The 24,101-nt window shown below is 40.1% G+C and overlaps 1 protein-coding gene across 3 annotated transcripts in view; it reads left to right on the forward strand.

Moving 5' to 3' along the window:
* NSMCE2 (NSE2 SUMO ligase component of SMC5/6 complex) overlaps window positions 1–24,101 on the forward strand; it is a 250,083-nt gene that overhangs the window by 94,348 nt on the left and 131,634 nt on the right. For all 3 annotated transcript variants that reach the window (XM_026679135.2, XM_087962183.1, XM_087962182.1), the window contains one exon: window positions 7,186–7,339. In XM_026679135.2, coding sequence (XP_026534920.2) covers window positions 7,186–7,339 — 154 coding nt within the window. The remainder of the gene's footprint in view (window positions 1–7,185; window positions 7,340–24,101) is intronic.

Raw genomic sequence — 24,101 nt, forward strand, 5'->3', positions numbered from 1 at the left:
GGAGGCACTTTGAAAGAGCATATTTGAAAAAGCAGAAGTCAGAAAGGAGTTGAGAATAGGTTGCAGGTTGTCCTTATTGAAAATTTCTTTCAGTACAAAATTACTTTTCAATTCAATTACTAATTGAAAAATTATTTTTTTTCCCAATAAGACTAATTAAAAAACAAAGCAATCCTATATATTCAAGCTAATTTGCAAGCATATTTCTTTTAAATGCTGTTTATAAACTTAGCAAAGGCTGTAAATCTTGCCATTTGGAATGAAGGAATGGATTTGCTTGCCTTACATCTATGTAAGCTAGGCAGTCTTGGCTTGTGGGAGAAAGTAAGGAATAAGTCTACCACAAAGCACTTATCCACTTGACTGTCAAAGTTTAATATTGGAGAGATTGATATAGCAGAACTTTGAGCATTAAAACTATCCATCCATCCAGAGCCATGCACACCCTTGACAAAATAGCATAGAAGAATATCCAGAAGTAAAATTTGAACACCGTAAAAGAACTTTTTCTTTTGTGTCTAAGGAAGGTGGCATGTTTTTCAGTCTTAGCAACTTTAATGTATGGACTTCAGCTCCCAGAATTCCCATGGCTGGCTAGGGAATTCTGGGAATTGGAAGTCCACACCTCTTAAAGTTGCTAAGGTTGAGAACCCTGATGATGTGAATGTATCCACAAATTCACCACAATGTGAGCTCAGCTTGAAGTTAATTCTTAACTTTTTTTAAGGACAGGGTCAATTCTCAAAATGAGTGGTATAAATAAAATTCAAAGGTAATTCAGTGAAACATTTGCCCATCACTACTGAGACCCAGTAAGATTATCACTGCTTCTGTTCCTCAAAGTTTCATGGCTGTGTTGTATTTCTACACAACTATTCACACATTTGCACTTCAGCTTGTAAAAGAAGTTTAGATATATCTGTTATTTTGCCAGCCTTGTTCTCAAACTTCATATCTCTTTGCTCGTCTTTGGCTCCAGTTCATAGCATGCTCGTGTAAGCAGACAGGAGAATGTTTGTTTAAAAGTAACTATATTTTATTTTGGTGTCTTATATACACCACAGAATATGTTGCTGTGACATATGGAAATTCAAAAGCACCAACTTCCCCTTCCTCCTTCAAATGAAGTAGGATTGGAGCAATGTTTGAGATGACTGCTTGGGAACATTCCTTGTCATATAAGAGATTTAGCGCAAGTGCTTGTCATTAGTTCAGGAATTATTGGCTGCTACCAGGGTATTATTTAAGGGGTATGTGCAAGAGTGTGTGTGTACATAGTCATACCTAAAACAATGTCTATTTCAAATTGGCACTGTGAAGTGTATGTGAAAGCATTCAGGTACGGGCAGGTGAACTTTCCCAATTTCTCCTGGATTAAATTGTAAGAAATGACATCCTGTTGATGTTAGTTAAGAGTGGTTAAAGAAATCTCAATTGACTAATTGCAGGGACGTCTAGTCTAGACTAGACCAGAATGACAGAGTTGGAAGAGACCTTGGAGGTCTTCCAGTCCAACACCCTGCTTAGGCAGGAAACCCTGGGCCTAGTCCATTTCAGACAAATGGTTGTCCAGTTTCTTCTTAAAAACTTCCAGTGTTGGAGCATTCACAACTTCTGGAGATGCAAGTTGTTCCACTGATTAATTGTCCTCACAGGAAATTTCTCCTTAGTTCTAGGTTGCTTCTCTCCTTGATTAGTTTCCACCCATCCCTTCTTGTCCTGCCTTCATTCACATGTGCATATTAATAGAATAATAATTCATAGAAATGGGATCTTCACAGATCCCCTCTGTAGGGGGACAGAGATACAGGGAAACTCTTGAGTCCCTGGGTAACCTCTATGATGAAATGATATTTTCTGGTTTATGAACAATACTCCAGGATTTAATGTGTCTGATTCAGGAGCTTAGTAATAGTGAATGAGCAACTAGTCTCCCTTTTGGTTACTGTATGTTGGGACCTGTTGTTGCAACTCCCAAACCACTCATCCTACATGTTGACTGGGAAATTGGGGGAGTAACAGTCACAACCCTTTTGGAGAGTCTAGGAATAAAGAAGGACACATGTTGCAGAAAAGTTATGTGTATTACTGCTCATTTGAATCTTGCAGGTTACATCCAAAATCATTTTACACTATGTTCTCTGGTCTTTCTAGGTCAATGTTTTTCAAACTTGACAACTTTACAAGGTATGGGCTTCAATTCCCAGAATTCCCTAGCTAGCCAGCATGCTGGCTGGGGAATTCTGGAAGTTGAAGTCCACGCATCATAAAGTTGCCAAGTTTGAAAAGTGATGCTCTGGATGAAAATTGGGCAGTACTCTCTCCCATACAATCTCTATGGAACATATATTAGCCTTCACAGATATTTGCAAATTTTTAAATAGTTCCCCAAATAATAGTATTTTTTTCAGATTGCAAAATGTCCCTATTAATTAATAGGATCTAAACTAGCTGGGACTGATTAGGCAAATTATTTTGAAGCTGTGCTGGATAGCTTCACGAAAATTTGGATCCAATATGTAACTCTGGAAAAGAAAAAAATAAATTCCATTCCTGTAATAATGAAGGGGAAAGTGAAAGTAAATTAATATAGCATATCCTTTATATAAATCTATGGTTAGAGTGCACTTGGAGTTCTAGCTATATTATTCAAGCTATATTATACACTGCTCAAAAAAATAAAGGGAACACTTAAACAACACAATGTAACTCCAAGTCAATCACACTTCTGTGAAATCAAACTGTCCACTTAGGTAGCAACACTGATTGACAATCAATTTCACATGCTATTGTGCAAATGGAATAGACAACAGGTGGAAAGCATAGGCAGTTAGCAAGACATCCCCAATAAAGGAGTGGTTCTGTAGGTGGTGACCACAGACCACTTCTCAGTTCCTATGCTTTCTGGCTGATGGTTTGGTCACTTTTGAATGCTGGTTGTGCTTTCATTCTTGTGGTAGCATGAGACAGAGTCTACAACCCACACAAGTGGCTCAGGTAGTGCAGCTCATCCAAGATGGCACATCAATGCGAGCTGTGGCAAGAAGGTTTGCTGTGTCTGTCAGCGTAGTGTCCAGAGCATGGAGGCGTTACCAGGAGACAGGCCAGTACATCAGGAGATGTGGAGGAGGCTGTAGGAGGGCAACAACCCAGCATCAGGACCGCTACCTCCGCCTTTGTGCAAGGTGGGACAGGAGGAACACTGCCAGAGCCCTGCAAAATGACCTCCAGCGGGCCACAAATGTGCATGTGGCTGCTCAAATGGTCAGAAACAGACTCCATGAGGGTGGTATGAGGGCCCGACATCCACAGGTGGGGGTTGTGCTTACAGCCCAACACCGTGCAGGATGTTTGGCATTTGCCAGAGAACACCAAGATTGGCAAATTCGCCACTGGTGCCCTGTGCTCTTCACAGATGAAAGCAAGTTCACACTGACCACATGTGACAGACGTGACAGGGTCTGGAGACGCCATGGAGAACGTTCTGCTGCCTGCAACATCCTCCAGCATGACCGGTTTGGCAGTGGGTCAGTAATGGTGTGGGGTGGCATTTCTTTAAGGGGCCGCATAGCCCTCCATGTGCTCGCCAGAGGTAGCCTGACTGCCATTAGGTACCGAGATGAGATCCTCAGACCCCTTGTGAGACCATATGCTGGTGCAGTTGGGTCTGGGTTCCTCCTAATGCAAGACAATGCTAGACCTCATGTGGCTGGAGTGTGTCAGCAGTTCCTGCAAGACGAAGGCATTGATGCTGTGGACTGGCCCACCCGTTCCCCAGACCTGAATCCAATTGAGCACATCTGGGACATCATGTCTCACTCCATCCACCAACTCCACGTTGCACCACAGACTGTCCAGGAGTTGGGGGAAGCTTTAGTCCAGGTGTGGGAGGAGATCCCTCAGGAGACCATCCACCACCTCATCAGGAGCATGCCCAGGTGTTGTAGGGAGGTCATACAGGCACGTGGAGGCCACACACACTACTGAGCCTCATTTTGACTTGTTTTAAGGACATTACATCAAAGTTGGATCAGCCTGTAGTGTTTTTTTCCACTTTAATTTTGAGTGCAACTCCAAATCCAGACCTCCATGGGTTGCTAAATTTGATTTCCATTGCTAATTTTTGTGTGATTTTGTTGTCAGCACATTCAACTATGTAATGAACAAAGTATTTAATAAGAATATTTCATTCATTCAGATCTAGGATGTCTTATTTTTGTGTTCCCTTTATTTTTTTGAGCAGTGTATACTGTTCTATATTGAGAACCATTTTGGCCTAATAGTAAAGGTGTTGGTCATTACTACTGGAAACTGGGAAACCAAGAGACTGAGTTTTAGTTCCTCCTTTGGCATGAAATCTGGCTAGGTGACCTTAGACCAATCATTAGGAGACTATGAGTTCTAGTCCCAACTTGAGCATGAAACAATTTATGATATCAATATCGCAAGCATAGAATTAAATAATTTTAGTTTTTGAAATTGAGTAGATAGCTAGATTACATCAAAGTATTTATTGGACAATAAAGAATTTGGTCTGGAGTTAGTTACTTTATATTGAAATTGATGTATACACCTGATATATTGTTAATAAAAGGGAAAAAATATAAACTAAAGTAATTTAACAAGAATTAAAATACCCAACAATAATTTTGCAGAAGAAAGAAAAAGGATTATGAGTTTCCAACGTTTCCCTTTTTGTACATCTGTTCATTTGCCATATTGTATAAATTTAAGTCACCTTAGAAACTAGAGTGTAAATGCTTGTACTTGCCATGTTGTATAATGTATTGTATGTATGGAGACTATTCTTGCTTAAATTTGATTAAACTTCTATTAGATATATATTAGTTTTGCCATTGCTACATATTCCTTAAGTTTTAAGTTTCCTATAAGATATTATTGGAATTGTATCTTTCTTCCAATATTAAGCAAAATTTATTCTTCTGTTGTAAACATATATCTCATTAAATTATGATTTTTTTTCTGAGATTATTATGCCCAGTAAAAAGATTTGTAGTTTCATTTCAAACTTAAATTGATTTTTACATGTCCACCATATGTGATAAAATAAATGTTCTTTCTGATTCACGACATTTCCAACGTTTATTATTATGCGATTTGTCTGTGGTAAATATTACTGATGGCATTGTATAGTATACTATCTGTAGAGCATTTTGTACCGGTTTTCCTTTAACTTGGCATACATTTTATAGATTTAGTCCATAATTCTTCCTATGGTTGTTCCGTTAATGACTTGGAAGACATCAGATTTTACTGACAAAATGGTTGTCTCTAGCATGAGAACCACTGGTTTCATTCCATAGATTGCTCATCAAACCTCAAAGGAGATATTGTTGAACTGAAAAAAAAGTGTGGGCAATTATAATGATGAGTAGTCTGGAACTGAGAATAAAAGACTGTAGTGATTGTGGAATGAAACCAAGTAAGAGGAAATATGATAGATAGAAGCATATAAAAACTGAACAAGATGTAGAAAGCGTGGATGGTGAAAAGTTTTTCATATCAATATTCAGTGTTTGAACTCAGTTCATCCCTTGAAACTACAAGGGAGATTCAGAACTAATCAAAAGAAGGAAGTATAGTTAAGTGTTCCTCAAGCTAGTTATCTTCTTAAAACAGTATTTCTCAATCTTGGCCACTTGAAAGGTGTGGACTTCAACTCCCAGAATTCCGCAGCGAGCATAGGAGTTGGGAACTGAAATTCTCATATCTTCAAACAACCATGGCTGAGAAACACTATCCACTATCCTGGTGTATAGGTCAATTTCCAGAATTGCTTACCTATTCTGTCTATTATTGAGAATTCTGAGAGTTGAAATTCAAACATCTGGAAGTTAGTAAGAGTGGGAACTACTGGTCTAGTTATACAGGTAGCCCTCGAATTATGATCACAATTGAGCCCCAAATTTATGTTGCTAAGGGGGACATTTGTTAAGTGTGTTTTGGCCCATTCTACAACTTTTCTTGCCACATTTGTTGATTGAATCTCTGCAGTTGTTAAATTGGTAACATGGTTGTTAAATGAATCTGGTTTCCCCATTGACTTTGCTTGTCAGAAGTTCTCAAAAGGGAATCACATCACCCCAAAACACTGTGACCGCCATAAGTGTGAGTCAGTTATCAAGCATCTGAATATAAAACACGTGACCACGGGGGTGCTACAACAGAGGTGGTATTCAGCAGGTTCTGAGCAGTTCTGGAGAACCGGTAGCAGAAATTTTGAATAGTTCGGAGAACTGGCAAATCCCACCTCTGACTGGCCCTACCCCCATCTATTCTCTGCCTCCCATTGAGTCCCAGCTGATCGGCTGGGTCTTTTTTGGTTGCCCTGCACAGGAGAATGGAGCTGGAAGGCAGGTTAGTGGGGTGGGGAGGAAATGGGGATTTTGCAGTAATCTTCCTCTAGGAGTGGGGAGGGAATGGAGATTTTATACTATCCTTCCCTTGCCATGCCCACAGAACCAGTAGTAAAAAAAATTGTATCCCACCACTGTGCTGCAATGATCATAAGTGTGAAAAACAGTCATAAGTCACTATTTTCAGTGCTGTTGTAACTTTGAATGGTCACTAAATAAACTGTTGTAATTCAAAGAGTGCCTGTGAGGAATTTGTTGCCTTCAGAGTTGTCCACGGCCTTTATTTTAGGTAGCTTTAAAAGCAGACTGGATGCATTTTAATTTTGTGCAGAATTCAAAATTTCAGTCCATTGGTTTAATTTAAAAAAAAAAAAAATTAACATTTCTATTGAATTAGCATGCCTAGTTTCAATATCACAATTTCTCAGAATGCTTCATTTCTGATGGCATTTCTTCCGTTCTCTTTTACTGTTCTGGAAGCTTTCAAAATGTGTACATGGTGCAATGTTATGATAGTATTTTGTGACAGATTTTTTTTTTAGCACGTTCATTTCAAAATTCCCTTTTTGAATCAAAGCAAGTCATTAATTAAGTGCATTAATCCAATTTTAATGAGAACTGTTGTGTAATAATTTCCATATTTCTTGCAGTTCCGGAATTTAATGTCATTGGAACAAAGTAAATAATCTGGGAATTTTAGAAAATCACTACCCTTTTTTTTCTGATGAGCTCAGAGAACTAATATTTCTTTGGGATAAACTGGGTTAAATCTATGTCTTCTTTTATTTTATGTGTTTTTCTTTCCCAGATAAAACAAGAGAAATCAGAAGTTGTCCCAGATTTAAGACATCTAGTCATGGAGAGATTCAGAAACCTGGAAAGCAAGAACTGTAATGCTGATTTACAAAGAAATGAGAAAGTTGTCCTATTTAAGGATCAGATAAAGCAAATGAAAGCTCAGGGTAAGTGTGGCTTTATTGCTAAGCTTATCATGTTGTGTATGGTCTCAGTGCCTCTGTTACCTTTGTCTCTTACTACGAACCTGTGATATTTATTCATGTATTAAGAAAATATATATAGCCACCAAACTCACAGGGACTCCAGGCAGCTTATGAGAAATAAGATTCCAAATACAAAACCTAGCAACACCGATCAAACAAGCGACTTGGTTGGGTTTATGCCACCCTTGGGTCTCTAGGCCAACTGACAGAACTATGGTCTTAAGGGTCTTTTGAAAGTATTAAGATGGGGACCAATCTGATTCCCACAGGGTTGATGTTCCACAGGGAGAAAGCCATCATGGAGAAGGTCCTACTTCCTGTTTTGCACTAGATGTACTCCCATTGTGGGGGGGGGACCCTGACTCCCTGCTCTGGTGAGTTGGGTAGATGTAAATGAGAAAAAAGACGGCCCTTAAAATAACCTGGTCCCAAGTCATGTAAGGTTTTAAAAAAGGAAACCAGCACCTCAATTTGGAGCTGGAAGCAAATCTGCAAGAGAAGTGACAAATGTGCAGATCTAGATTTGCACAAAACCATGCAGGGCATCACATTTTGAATTAATTAAAGTTTCTGGGTATTTTTCAAGGGCAGCCCATGCTCATTGCAGTAGTCAGAGGTAGAGAAACCACTGCTGTGCATCTAAAACAGAGGTGTCAAATTCCTGGCCCACGGGCCGGATGCCTCATGTGCTGGCCACTCCACACCCAGTTTAGCGAAGGGGAAGAAAGTCGCGATACGTCACATGATGCCGTGAGTTTGACACCCCTGATCTAAAACAAGTAGCACATACATTTTTGCTCAGCCCTCCCATCCCAAATTACCTCTTGGCTTTTGAAGAGGAAGAAAGGAAAAACAGTAGTCCTTGTGGTTGCTGATGTTGTGAAGAAAAAGTGCATAGGTTTTTTGTGGTCTTTCTGCTCCATTTTAACAACTGGCCTTTTGAATTTCTCCATCAAATGTGTGAATGATGATTTCTCTGGATTCTTTCTTGGAAAGGGGAAAAAAATCTTCTAATAATTTCTCAAGGACAGGATTCTTCCATATAAGTGACCAACTCAAAAAAGAGCATTACATTAAATTTAAGGCTCCAGGGACTTGCAAAAAGCCTTATATAGCAACCACAAGGACTTCATGCCCAAAGACACACAAAGAGCCTTCTTGTTAGTAAATGAGTGTGAGCACACAATACTCCATGAGATTTTCACTAAAATTCTCTTCTTCTTTGAAAGAATTTGGAGAGCAAATTCTCTGTTGTCAAACTGAACGGAAGCCAGGACAATTCCTGTTATACTCTGTTTCCAATTAATATGTACACTTAAACAGATTCAACATTTTCCTTTTAATTTACCAGCAAATTGTTTTAAACACAAAAGAGGACAATGGGAGGGAGGTTGAAGCTGTGATTTTCGTTCCTTTTACTGGGCTCCAAAGAAGGTGTCCCGGTAGTAAAAAAAAATGATTTTTCTTTAGTCTCATGGTACTGGTTTTATTTATATAACCATGTAAGGAAAATCTTGCTTCATATCCTTTTTTAATATTTGAAAGTGAGCTTTTTTAAAAAAAATATACGTATCTTACATTCTCTTTTTGATATGATCTTTCTAAACTGATTAGGTAAGCTGTTTTTGTTTTGTCACTCTTAACAAAATTGCTCCAATTTCACAATCCAGGCTGTGTTGCAACTCTAAAGAGACCTTTGCTATAATCATGGAACTGTATTGTTAGAAAATGCTTACGGTGTCTGTTCCCAGGTTTATAGCTTGTGTATATAAGCCCTGCAACACCGCAGCATATTAAAATTCCTATGGCCCAATTCAGTCATTTTGGGGCTGCTGTGGGAAAACTGGGATCCTTGGACAGCTTGTTTTCCAAATTTCTTCCAGGTATTCACAGCCACAATGCTATTGGGAATAACACAGCTTGCATTTCCAGTTTGAAGAAGGCAAGACAAAAAACCCAGAAGGCCTATATATGGAATTAGTTCATATCCAATTGATTTTGAAAAGATTAACATGCATTGAATTTTAGTGTTCCACAAGCACTTTTTAAACTGGTATGGGAGTCACTTCTTTCAGAGTCTTAAGCTAATTCTTAGCTTATTGTGACCTATCAAAGCTTGGGATGATGAGGCAATAATTTGCCTGAAGGACGTGTCTGGAAACTGCTTCTCTATACCAGGGGTGTCATTGAGGGCCGCATCAGGATTGTGTTTGACCTTAGGGGGCCGGGGTGGGCATGGCCAGGGTGACTGTGGCCAGCTCAATGTCACTCATATCAGGGGCACCTGCAGTGGCCCGAGCGCTTGGCCATCATAAATGGGCTCCTGAGCTCTGTTTCAGCTGCAACGGCCTCCTGCAACCCTCTGCCAGTGAAAATGGAACTTGTGAGAGCTGCACGTGGCCCTCCCGAGCCTCATTTTGGCTGCCAGAGGCACCGTGGGTCGGTCCTTTGCTGTTTCCAGGATGATCCCATGTGCGAAATCTAAGCACCTCGTGGGCTGGATCTAGCCCTAGGCCTTAAGTTTGACACCCCTGCTCTAGAGCATGTTTTCATAAGGTAGATAAATCATTGTGAATAGATAACCTTAGGTAGGTTGATATGGAAAATCTGTTGAAGATTTTTGGCATCTAAGTTCTTCAGGCACTGGGATACTGTGGATTTCAAAGGAAAATCAAAGGACTAAGTTTCTCTTGAGTCAATTCCTTTTGATGACATAGACAAGAATACATAAAAGTTTACTGTTGCTGTTTTTCAAATGTTGAGATTCTCAGTACAACTGTCTTATTTACTGGTTGCCCCCTTCTCAACATTAGTGCCTAATACTGCTTAGCATTCTGAGATCAGCCAAGAAAGGGCTGCCTCCAGCTTGGTATAATGATTGTATTAAAATACTTTGTTGGGAGAGGAAATGAGCAATTATAAATTATAGACTAGATTTCTGTTCTCAGCAAAGAAAGAAGGAGCTCTTGACAATATACTTCCTTAGCAAGAAAAGTCTGTGCAAAATCTGCAGATAAGAATGCTGATACAATGCGCTAAAGCAGAGGTCCTCAATATCTGGGCCACAGCCCACTATCAGGCCGTGGCCCATTTACAACCAGGCTGCGCAAGTGGCAGGCGAGCACGCAGCTCCCCTGCACGAGTAGTGGCCATGTGTGCTTGCATGCAGGGGTGGGTTTCTACCGGTTCTGTCCACCTCTGTAGAACCGGTAGCTCTGAAGAGCAGCAGACATAGAACCAGTTCTATGTCTGCTGATGTTTTTGCCCACCCGCCTGCCCGGGCTCTTACCTGATCTTTATTTCCTGCGTTTACAATTTCAGCTGCCGTGTGAGGCACAGCTGCAGTTAAAAACATAGGAAAAAAGTACCTTTTCAAAGGCTGCTTCTTGGCATGCAGCGCTGCTCAGCTGTCCAGGCACCAGGCTGATGACGATTTACAGGCTGCGCGCGCAGCGTGCAGGGAAGCACATTGTAAATCACCGCAGCCCGTAAATCATTGAACCGGTAGTTAACCCTGTCGGATCCCACCCCTGCTTGCGTGCGAAACTCCATTTCCATGAGTGTGCACACTTGCACAAGGAGCTTCAATGTGCAAATGGAGCTGCGCATGCGCCTGGCACTCACACAGAATCATTCTCCTTTCCTTCCCCATCAGTCCACCAATCTGGAAATGTTGGGACTGCTGTCCTAATATATCTTCAGCAAAGGAGAACTCACCTGTTCTCAAAGCTTTGTTCCCCTATCGTATAGAATATACTATTAGGATATTGTGACATGCATAATATCTGAGAGTGAGCCGCTGTGGGTTACACAGTGAGGGACATAATGTTTGCTTTGTAATGAAAAGGTGGGCAGAACATTTGAAATTTCAGTGTCTCATTCTATAAAAGAGAATCCTGGGAAATTAGTTCTTTGATGGGGAGGGCCACAGAACTCCTAACATCATTTTCAAGTTAAGTTCTCAATTAATTTGGGGTTTCTACACAACCCTGGTCCTTAACTAATGTGCAAGACCTCCATCAATTCCTTATTGATGAATAACTTGAACTTCACTAAAATGCATGAATAACTCTAGTGAGTATTTTAGGAGTTGTGTAGGCTGCTTTGGAACACAATGCCCTGAAATTCGAGTTTTACTCGGGCAGTTTGATCTTTTATGTCTCCTTTTATACATGAGGTCCATTAATCCTGGTACAATATTGGGAATGTGAGATAGTTTAGGAATAATTTCATTCTCTTTTACTGCAGCCTTCTGCAACCGTTCAGATGCAATGAACTTAATCTATAGTAAGATGGGAATTCTAGGCCTAAACCAAGAGTATCTTTTGAAAAAGAAGCTGGTGTTGGCTAGGAAACAGATCATTTACTGATACTATATTAGCTTGGCAGTCTTTATTTTCGCACAACCACAAAGGTTATGCTGCTAAGGAATGCAAAACAATAACCATGCAATTGTAATGGAATGTTTCTGCCTTAGCTTCAGGGGGAATACATACCAACATGCATATAGGTAATTAACACACATACACAGACATCTAACTCTTAAAACTGTCAAATATTTGCTCAAAAGATTCAACTTATGGCAACAGCTGTTGTTAAATACTTGTGGAGGAAGAGATAGGGTGGGAAAATCGGAAGGTGAGCATCTTCTTCAAGTGGAGCTTGATGACTTCATGGACATATTATTGAAGAATTCTTGAGAGCAATGCAAAAAACGGTTAGCCACTGCCTTCTTTAAGAAATTTTTTTAAACTTCCCATTCTAGTATAGAGCCTTGATATTTCTTAGTGGTCTCCTGTCCAAGGCATGAGTTTGCTTAGCTCCCTCCATGACCCAGAAGAGATCTGCAACTTGCTGCTGTCAGCTGCTGAGATAAGTATTAGAAAAGAGTATTTAAATTCATTATTGAGTCACCTGAATAGACCAGCAAAACTGGTGATCATGATGATAACAAATAAAATTGTCATTCATTCTAAGAAGTCTTAATCTATAAATCAAGTAGAGCTTAATCGTTTAATTATTAACTGATTGATTAAATCTGCATCAATCCGCAAATAACTAAAACAATGGCTTTGAAGGGAGAAGCCCACACAATGTTTGCAGGAAGCACTTGTACTTGTCAGCCAACCACAGTCTTATAAAATGCACATAGCTTTGACTTTGGGATTTGAGGATTACACTTGATTTCATTAGAGAAATACTGTTCATTGTTAAATAGATCAGGGGTCCCCAACCACCGGTCCGCGGACCGGGACCGGTCCGTGGAACAAGTCCTACCGGGCCGCTGGTTTGCTGGGCGCCGCCATCTTTTTTTGATGAAAAAGTGCTTCCGGTGAGCTTTTCCTCAGGTCAGAAAGCTCACGGTGAGCTTTTCTCATTTCAAAAGCTGAGCGCGCCATCTTGATGAAAAGTGCTTCCGTGAGGTCCCGGCGCACTTTCATCAAAAAGGTTGGGGATAAGGTTGGGGATACGGCCCGGCATAAGAAAGGTTGGGGATCACTGAAATAGATGATTATGAATTGTTTATAGTTAATAGGTTATTACAGGTTAGATTAAACTTAAATTAAGAATACTATATATGAATTGTTTTTCATATACTAATATTACCACTTTAAAGGTTGTTATATAATTGCTATTATTTGTTTAAACCTAGAAGTTGTTGTATTTTATTATTGTTTCTGGACTGGAAAAAGTCAAAGGTCATCTTTTGTAATAATTTGTTTGATGTACTTTTTGGTCACTTTTTAACTTTAGCGTTTTATTTCCTTCTGTTTTTTCCTTGTATGATAGTTTCTGAATGGTCCTTGGGGCCAAACTCTCTGAGTTTGGTTATTTTTTTTGCATATGTTTCATTATGAAACTCAGCAATATCATTGGTGCTAGTAAGGAGTAGGGTTTGTTCTCTGTTTAATATTCTAGTGGCTTGTCCTGTCATTGTTGGTAGGAATGGTCTTGATGGTTTCTTGGTACAGGTAGGTAGTCCTCAACCTACGATCACAATTGAGCCCAAAATTGATGTTGCTAAGTGAGAAATGTGTTAAGTGAGTTTTGCCCCATCTTACGACTTTTTTGCCACATTTATTAAGTGAATCACTGCAGTTGTTAAGTTAGTTACATGGTTGTTCAGTGAATCTGGCTTCCCCATTGACTTTGCTTGTCAGGAGGTTGTAAAAGGGGATCACATGATTCCGGGACACTGCAACTGTCATAAATGTGAGTCATTGGTAGAGCCTCTGAATGTAAATCACTGCATTTCAAATGACCATGGGGATGCTGCAGTGGTCATTAGTGTGAAAAATGGTCATGTCACTTTTCTCAGGGCCGTTGTAACTTTGAACAGTCACTAAGTGAACTGTTGTAAGTCGAGGACTGCCTGTATAGCTGTTGACAGTTAGCTCTTTTGACAGTTCCTTGATTGGGGTATTATTTATTTTTTGATTGCTGGTCTAATGTTAATCTTAGTGTTAATTTCTACTCATCTGGATGCTGATTGCTGGTGGGGAGGTGTTTTGGTCTTTTTGTTTCCTTTTTAGCTTGTTGATTGTCTCTCTTGCACAGTATGTAGATACTGTTTATGTCTATGTACCTGTTGATGGCTAATTTGTCAGAGTGCCAGGCATCCAGGAATTCTTTAGTGCCGTGGTGGCGAACCTATGGCAAGCGTGCCGGAAGTGGCACGCAGAGCCATTACTGCCGGCAGATGAGCACTCACCCAGAAAAGGCCTACTGCACATGCATGCTCACCGCCTGCCTGACCGCTGATTGTTGGGTATCTGGCCCGCATGTGCGGGGGCACGGCAGGGCACAGGACACACTTGTGCATGCTCAGAAGCACATGGCGCGTCTGGGAGGGTACGCATGCACAGAAGTACGCATGCACAGGAGGCATGGGGGGGGCCCCGCACGCATTGCCTTCTAGGTGATGGCACGTGAGCACGAGCAGGCAAACGCGGGCGCAGTTATCGGCACGGGAGCCCAAAAAGGTTAGCCATCACTGCTCTAGTGTTTTTTTTTTTATCTTGGAGGGTCACAATTTCCCAGGTGAAAACAACGAAAGGTTGGAGAGCACCAAGGACCAAATATTCTCCTCTCCTTTATTGTTCTTTTTAAATTTTAATATTTTTTTTAAAAGAAATATTAAAATAAATATATTAAGCTTGGAATTTGAGGCCAGTAGACCACTATTCACTTTTATGGCCAGCCAAAATGTATGGCTTCCTTGATTTTATTTCTAATCTGTGCCGAGAAGTTTGAGTCCCCCACACCATTCTGCAGATGACAAGAGAGGTGGAACTCACCCCCATTGTATTAAATGTTACTTTTCTCATCATTAGAAAAGTTTGTTGATTCTCTGTGAATCTCCAAGATTCAATGCAGCCCCTGGGCTACCTGTACTGTAATTCCCGGATCAATTATGTAATAAATTACGCACCACGGGTACTCCTCAACTTATGACCACAATTGAGCCCAACATTTCTGTTGCTAAGTCGGACATTCGTTAAATGAGTTTTGCCCCATTTTAGGACCTTTCTTGCCAGGATTGTTAAGTGAATCTTTGCAGTTGTTACATTAGTAACACAATTGTTAAGTGAATCTGTCTTTTCCATTGACTTTGCTTGCCAGAAGGTGGCAAAAGGGGATCACATGACCCCAGTACATTGTGACCATCATCAATATGAATCAGTTGTCAAGCATCTGAATTTTGATTACGTGATCATGGGGATGCCATAACGGTCATAAGTGTGAAAACGGTCATAAACCACTTTTTTCAGTGCCATTGTAACTTTGTACAGTCACTGTGATGACCCAAGGTGTGGCACAAAGGCAACACAGTCAGATAATCAGTAGGAGTCCCTTTATTAGCGTCAACTTTGCCCCCAATGTCCTGGTTAACTTCTGGCTGGAGAAAAAACTCCCAGGAACAGCCTTTGGGCTGCAGAGAATCAAGTCCAAAACGGGGTCAACAAAAACTATAAGTCCAATCAAGGCAAGATGTGGTAATTAGTCTGGCAGGGAAAGAAAAGGAATTCCATACGTGAAGGCATGGCAATAACTCAACATGGTTGGGAAGACGCCAGGAACACAGATAACCAAAGTGAACACAAGATAAACTCACATTTGCTCCTAGCAGCTGCCGCACTCAGCATGCATCTCTTTTAAACTTTCATTCCCAGCTGAGACTAATGAAGGGAATCAGGGCCCTTTCCTCCCCCGTAAGCCATGCAACCCACGTTGCTCTCTTTTCCGTTCCTCCCTGCATGCCCTAGGATGAAGAGGGGGTGGGCCTGGGTCTTCCTCAAACTCCCTCTCCCTTTTGCCCTTCCCCAGTTTCCTCCACAGCCAATGTTGACACTCCCTGTCAACTGTTCATCTTCTTCCTCGGATTCAGACTCGGACAGAGGCATGACAGGTCACTAAATGAACTGTTTTAAGTCGAGGACTACCTGCGCCTGTGTTTATGCTGATCTATGACTGCGTTGAAGATAGATTTGATATGAGTGGAGATATTGCTGATCATTTGCAAGAAGTGGCTGTGGAAAGATACTCCTGCAAATTCTTATACCGCGCCAGATACCATCTTACCAGAAATAGCAGATAGCATGTCAGAAATGGGGCAAAGCAGCCAGCCAGCATTCATAGCATCAGAGGTGATTCTCAGTGCTCTGGCTTCCTTATCCTGCCCTACCTTAGAGCAAGAAAACATAAGTAGATGCACACATTTGGCCCTGGAGGCTAAAACATATAAAGAACGGTTGCAGGAATTGGGTATGCCTAATTTAATGAAGAGAAGGACTAGGGGTGACATGATAGCGATATTCTGATATCTCAGGGGCTGCCACAAAGAAGAGGAAGTCAAGCTATGCTACAAAGCACCTGAGGGCAGGACAAGAAGCAAAGGGTGGAAACTAGGAGAGAAGGAGAGAAGCAAGGAGAGAAGCAACTTAGAACTAAGGAGAAATTTCCTGGCAGTTAGAACAATTAACCAGTGGAACAACTTGCCTCCAGAAGTTGTAAATGCTCCAACACTGGAAGTTTTTAAGAAAGTTTTTTTGTCTGAAATGGTCTAGGGTTTCCTGCTTAAGCAGGGGGTTGGACTAGAAGACCTCCAAGGTCCCTTCCAACTCTGTTATTCTGTTACTTTTTATAAATTCTGCTGTGCACTTCTCAGTTTTTTCTCACCTAAGAATTACTCAGCACTTCAGAGAATGTTTTGCAAGACAATATTGCCTTGACCAGTCGACTGACTAATATTCAGACTTGCTTCACTGCGCTCACTCTTCTCCAGAAATTCAACCCAGCAGTATTTTTTTTTTCTTTTGACCCCACCTCCCGAAATTAGAACTTACTGCTTGCTGAGAGCAGGGGTGCCAACCGTCTGCCCAGCAGTGTTGGGACTTGGTGACTTGATTATCTTTGCAGAGAAGAAAACTGTTGGATCCTTTCAGCTTAGTGCTACAGTTGCCTGGGCTTAGCAATTAAGCAACATCAGCTGATTTTGATGATGTTCAGCAACATTTTCCCCCTCTTCATCAGATCATTCTGTTCCCATAATTCTTGATTGTATAAGTAATTCACTTGTGCAATTGAGTTGTATTACAAAATCATTACATCTTGTGACCAGGCTTGCTTGCACTCATCAGAAATTTCGTCCATCTTTAGGATTAATAATGTGCACATGAGGAGACTGTTGGATGAATTGCAATTTGTTTATTTATTCTATGCTACTTTTAAGAATAATTTCTCTCGGATTTGACTGATGATAAATAAGCCTTCAGTTGTTTTAAGAGTCACAGACTTCTATTTGTGGCAGCAATTTATTTCTTAAGTATTAACAGGTTGTATGATATTCTTACACTGCTATGCATAACCAAGATTCACTGCTTTGTATGTGATTGTTAATATTCTTACAGCCAATTATAAAATGCAACTTGGGTTGTAAAACAGCCCTCCTTAAGTAATCTTCTTTCTACATTCCTATTAGACAACCGGTGCTGAGTAGGTTTGATGGGAGTTGGAGTCTTAATATGTCTCCAAGATGCTGTGATGTATAAGTGCAGATTAGAAGAAACCTGGCTAAAAAGCAGTAACCGTGAAAGGGACATTGGAGTCCTAGTGGGCGATCAGTTAAATATGAGCCAGCATTGTGTAGCAGCAGCCAAAAAAGCCAATGCAATCCTTGGTTGCATAAACAGGAGGGATAGAGTTGAGATCATGGGAAGTATTAGTACCACTTTATAAAACCTTAGCAAGATCATATCTGGAATACTGCAACCAGTTTTGGTCACCTTATTATAAAAAAGATGTCGAGACTTTGGAAAGAATGCAGAGAAGAACAGCTAAGATGACTAAGGGCCTGGAGAATAAAACATATGAAAAATGGTTGCAGGAATTGGGTACATCTGTGTCTAGTTGAATGAAAAGAAGGACTAGGAGTGACATGAAGGTGTCTTCCAATATTTGATAGGCTGCCACAAAGAAGAAGGGGGTCAACCTATTCTCCAAAACACCTGAAGGCAGGACAAGAAGCAAAGAATGGAAACTAACCAAGGAGAGATCCAACCTAGAACTAAGGAGAAATTTCCTGACAGAACAATTAATTAGTGGAACAAATTGTTTCCAGAAGTTGTGGGTGTTCCATCACGGGAGGCTTTTAAGAAGAGACTGGATAGCCACTTGTGTGAAATGGTATAGGGTCTCCTGCTTGAGCAGGGGTTGGACTAGAAGACCTCCAAGGTCCCTTCCAACTCTATTATTCTCTATATCTTACTGTGTTGGGGGAAATAGATGTAAACTACTTTAATCAGGACAGGGTTATACTTCTACTAATGTCAGAGAGGAAGTACACAGAATAGTTAGTAGTTCTTTCTCTTGGAAGCTTAAGAGAGATAAAATCCAAAGAAGGGTCTAAATATTGAGACTTTTTAAAATGCCAGCAAACAAATGTTAAAATATCTGAGAGAAAAGTTTTACCAGAGAAGGGATAATTCCCGTTAGAGAGAAAGAGAGAATGAGGCCACCTTATGATTTATTGAAAAATTTCAAATTTCAATGCTGGTGTCCAAGCGAATAAATTATGCAATAATTTTAATATGTTAGTGTGATCCGTCTAACATCTTGCAACAAAGGTTGAATTCCAAAACATTTTAACTACGAACCACCAAACTTGAATTTAACTTAGTCTATTGTGCTGTGTGAATTCCGCCAGTGACGTTTTCCCTTTTGCCTTGTCCTTGGAGAGGGACTGTTGTTGCTCATTTAACCATAGGCTTTCAAAAACAAAAAGCAAAAAAAACCCAATGAAATATTTTTTGTCCACTGGGGATAAAAATGAGGAAGGTCAACAACCTTAGCCGAATCTCCTGGGAATAAGCGCCATCGTTTACCTTAAATCTGCCTGGGGATGAAAAGCCTTGGGAGAGAAAAATGTTGACGGCCTTTGACTTTTACAAGTTGTGTCTGGACTCGTAAACAGAGGTTGTGTAGGAATTCTCTTCCCACAGTCAGAAGAGCACTAAGTAATAGCAGCTTGATTACTTTATCTCACTCTAGGCTTCAAATAATAATTACAGCAACTTAAGTCTGATGAATAAAAGCCATACATTAAAATGCAAAGGAAGAAAGCACTTCTTTAACAGGCAGTCATAATCATGCGTAATTGTTTGGCAATCTAATGTAGCTCTGGTAATCTATCTACATAATTACCTTTCGGTGTTTTTTTTTTTCTTCCTTTCTCTAATATCCACCCCTACACCCGTGGGATATTACCGAAGCAAAGTTATTTGAAATGTTTCCTTTGAACAAGCAGAAATCAAAGATAGCTTGTTCCCATCGATGTTTCATGATCCCTCAGACCTACATTGGTAATGCACCATTAATTTTTGGCAGCTACTAAGCATGATGTGTTTCAAAACATGGATAGGCAAACATGAAGCAGTTTTGGCTCGCATTTCTTGAGCAATCCACCCGAATTAGCTAGGTGCTTTTGGGACTGAATCTTATATCTTATTGGCAGAGAGTCCCTTTGAATTTGGAGCAGCTCAGACATGTTGTTCTGTTGGCCATTGTGAAAGTAGCAGCTGGCTGGGAGAAGGTTGTTTGTTTCTATACAGGTAGTACTCGATTTATGACTATAGAGTCTGGATTTATCGTTGTAAGTCATTGCAATTGTAAGCTGAGGCTTCACATCACTGGACCTGATTTGTTGGCATCTTTTGCAACAATCGTTAAAAAATAAAAACACTGTGGTTGTAAAGAAAGCACCATGGTTGTTAAGCAAATCTATTTTACCCAATGGGCATTTTTTGGTAGATATTGGGATTAAATGCCAGAAACAGACAAAAAAAAAGCATTAAAATTGCAGTCATGTGACCATGGGAGGCTACAAATGATTGTCTCCCTTGCCAAATGCCCAAAATGTGCCCATATGACTGAAGGATATGTAGATGTCATAACTTCAAAATCAGGTCATAGGTAGCTTTGGTGGGATCTGTCATAAGTTCAAACGATCCTCCAATGCAACTGGTTGTAACTTGAGGATTACCTGTACTGTACTTTCTTCAAATTGGTACTTTCCAAATGAATTAGATTTTAACTTCCATCACCTCCAGCCATGGTGTCATTTTATAATTGGGTGCAACAATATTTTTAAATTGATTCCCCCCCCCACACACACACACCGCCCCTGGCTTATGCAGGCTTCAGTGGGTGGTGATATATACACAGAAGCTTTTAAAATAAAGGCACATTTGAAAAGTACAATTGGACAGTAAAATCTGCGGGAAACTTTAACGTGCCAAATTCATTAATTTTAATTTTAACATTTGACATCTGCTACCAACATTGGATCTTTTGCTGCTACTTTCTGATGCTATAATCCTGGGGAGGGGGGAGTTAGGGATGCTACAAAAAGACGGGTGGAAGATCACATGTGATGGAGTATAGGATAAATGCCTATGTCGCTTTCTCAGTGGCTATGGCGTGCCCACTCTGTACAGTAAAAAGACTGATCAAGACACTTATTATTTATTTATTCATTATTTATTTATTTTGTCAAAAGCTTACAATACAATAGAAATAAGAATAAACATAAGTTTAAATATTAGAAATAGGAACTAATAATTGGGGACAATAGGACAGGGACGGCAGACACGATGGTGCGCTTATGCACGCCCCTTCCAGACCTCTTAGGAATGGGGTGAGGCCAATAGAGGTTAGTTTGAGGGTAAAGGAGTGGGGGTTGAGCACATGAAAACAAAGTCAGGTAGTGAGTTCCAGACATTGACCACTCTTGTTGCTGAAATCGTACTTCCTGCAATCAAGTTTGAAGCGGTTTACATTGCGTTTATATCTGTTGTGTGCTCTTGTGGGTGGAACAAATGGTGGGAGAGTGTATTCCATTTAAGCAGGCATTTTTTCTCCTAGGAATAATACCAGAAGGATATAGGAAGGATTTAATTTATCTAATAGTACATGTGTTGATGGCAGCTAGAATAATATATGCGCAATATTGGAAGAAGGAAAGCATACCGCCAGAAACAGAGATAATAAGGAAAATTATGGCCTGTGCAGAATCAGACAGGTTAACCTAGAATTAAAAAACAAGGGGGAATCTGAGTACTATGAAATGCGGAATAAATCAGTGGTTGCATAGAAGAAGGCAAGGTCAGAGCATAAGTAACTATGATGATTAGAATAATTAGTAAACAATGTATCAAACAAGAGGATTATAAATGGTGAAGTAAAATTTATATATGTATAACAATTGTAATGCCAGAACGGCTGCACCGTGTTGTATTCTTATATTTAAAAAAGAAAAGATAAAGGAGTCCCTATAGATTTTACACTGTTAGTCATTGATGACTATAGGAAGCAATGCTCACCTCTATTTGAAGGCCATTGAGCCACCAGCACTGTCCAAAGACATTTCCTCGGTTGTGTGGCCAGCATGACATCATGGAGCGATGTTACCTTCCCACTGAAGTGGTACCTATTTATCTACTTGCATTTGCGTGCTTTCGAACTGCTAGGTGAGCAGGAGCTATGGCAAGGATGGGAGCTCACCCCATCATATAGTGCTCGGGTCTCGAACCTTGGCTGCTGCCGACTTTCCAACCGACAAGTCCAGCATCTTAACCACTAAGCCACCATGCTGCCACACTCAGTAGTAGAAGTAGAAATCTCTTGCTTGGAGAACTTACAATGTACAAGTGGACATACAGGAGACAAGAGAAGACCAGAGAAGAAAGTGAGGGAGATGTAGGGGTGGGAAGTAAAGCCCTAGGAAAAATATATTTATTTCAATGCAAATGAAATGGGAATTGAAGGCTACACTAAAATTTTCAGGAAATATGTCATGCAGGATGGATCTTATGGGGTAGACGAGTCTATATTGTTTTATGCAAATGTGTTGAATTTCAACTTTCAGAAATCTTAGCTAGCAGTGGCATTGAAGAATACCAGTTTGGTGAAGATCAGTTTTATAAACCAATTGGTTGCCTTATTCTGAAATTTAAAAAAAATGTAGAACTACTAGTAAATATGTATTCTTCATTGTATTTTCATTGTATTTTCCTCAAAAGAATCTTTTATTTCTCAATATATTTTATCCAAAAATATGTACTGTTTTAAAAGCCAAAAGCTACATTGCAAAATATGAAGGAATGTGAAATCCCAATGATATTTGCATTCCAATCTGAACAGCTGGCCAGGATATCTGATTTGTTAATGTACTTTTTGTAGGACTGGGAATGTAAAAAAATAATTTCCCACATAAAAAATCAAGGCCAAACTGTGGTGGAATTGCAGCATTTCCAGATCTGATCTTTTTGGAGAAATCTGGGTTGATCAAGAAAACATTGCAAAGTTTTCTTATGATCTGCCTACCAGCAAATATGGAGCCAGCCCTTTAGTCTTCTTTTCATAAAGTGGCTAAAAACAAATAAAAGCTGAAAAGGAACTTCATATTCACATCCAGAACTGCAAGTGTGTCCATATACTGTAGCAGTGTTATAAAAATAAACTTACTTATTTGTGTTAAATAAAAGCCCAAAAATTGCCTTTGTATAAAATCCTAAGATTAGATTTAATCAGATGTGTGTATATTGTAGGTATATGTGTTTTAGTTTATTGTACTGATAGTCTTTGACTTATAACCATTCATTTAGTGACGGTTCAAACTTACAATGGCACTGAAAAAAGGTGTTTCACACTTACCACCATTGTAGCATCCCCACGGTCACGCATTCAAAATTTGGGTGATTGACAACTCTGGCATGGATTTATGATGGTTGCTGTATCCCGGAGTTATGTGATTACCATTTGGGATCTTTCCAGCTGGCTACAAACAACTAAAGTCAATGGGAGAAGCTGGATTTGCTTAATGACTGCAGGATTCATTTAACAATTGCAATGATTCGCTTTAACAACTATGGCAAAAAAGGTAATAAAATCAGCCATGATTCCCTTAACCTTGCTTACCAATGGAAAATCTGGTCCCAATTGTGGTCATAAGTTGAGGACTATGGAAAAAGTGCAGAGAAGGCAACTAAGATGATTAAAGATGATTAAAACACATGAAGAATGGTTGCAGGATTTGGGTATGGCTAGTCTGGAGAAAAGGACATGACACAGCATTCCAATATTTGAAGAGCTGGCACAAAGAAGAGGGAGTCAACCTAGTCTCCAAAGCATCTGAAGGCAAGACAAGAAACAATGGATGGAGACTAATCAAGGAGAGAAGCAACCTAGAATTGAGGAGAAATTTTCTGACAGAACAATCAATCAATGGAACAGAAGTTGCCTTCAGAAGTTGTGGGAGCTTCGTCACTGGAGGCTTTCAAGAAGAGACTGGACTGCCATCTGTCAGAAATGGTATAGGGTCTCCTGTTTGGGCAAGGGGGTTGGACTAGATGACCTACAAGGTCCCTTCCAGCTCTATTCCTATTTGAATTGACTATCTGCACAGCCTATTTTATTAATTCATATTTCAGTGTGTTATGCAATCCCAGAAGGTATTGCATTCAGCAACCTGGTAAAGCATGTTGCACAAATGCAATCAACAAGTGTGCTTGAGAAAGAGTTTCCAATTCAGGTGGACTAAAATGTACTGTGGTTCCCCAAATCTGCACTACCATGATGCTCAGATGGGAAGAGGTGAGTCGCAGCCTTTGAAGGGTTCATCATCCAAGTGATTACAATAGGCAAGGTTATAATAAACGCAACCATCGATCCAAAAGTTTTGTTCTAAAGCCATGGCAATTCAACTATCTCTCTTTCAGGCTTCAGTTGGATGGAACCCATTATCCTACAACATTGCATATCCAGCTGCTGGATCATTCTCTTAATGTCTTTCACCCTCTTAACTTGTCAGTTGATTTGCTGTCTGTGGATTAACTTTCTCCAATCTAGTCCCTTCTGGTATATTGTGGCTTCAGCTCCCAAAATTCTTACTCAGCATAAGCCAATCTAAATGGAATTGCGATTAGAGCTTGCAGGCTCACTTATGTGTTGCTGCTTCCGTTTTTGCTCGCTGGAATTCTTCCATCTCTCTGTCTGTCTCGTTTCCACCGCTTCTGTTTATAAAATCTAACCTTGGCATCCAGAATCTTCTTCTTCCTGCTGCTGGCTTCATTTACAGAATGGCTGGCACTGAATTCACGTGAGAGACCCCATAAGCTTTCATTCACAGACACTAGCTTCCCATAATAATAAAAGTTTACACCAC

Source organism: Notechis scutatus, chromosome 3, assembly GCF_049901735.1.
Source record: "Notechis scutatus isolate UNSWTSFEM ecotype Mainland chromosome 3, rNotScu1.2, whole genome shotgun sequence".
Classification (NCBI taxonomy): Eukaryota; Metazoa; Chordata; class Lepidosauria; order Squamata; family Elapidae; genus Notechis; species Notechis scutatus.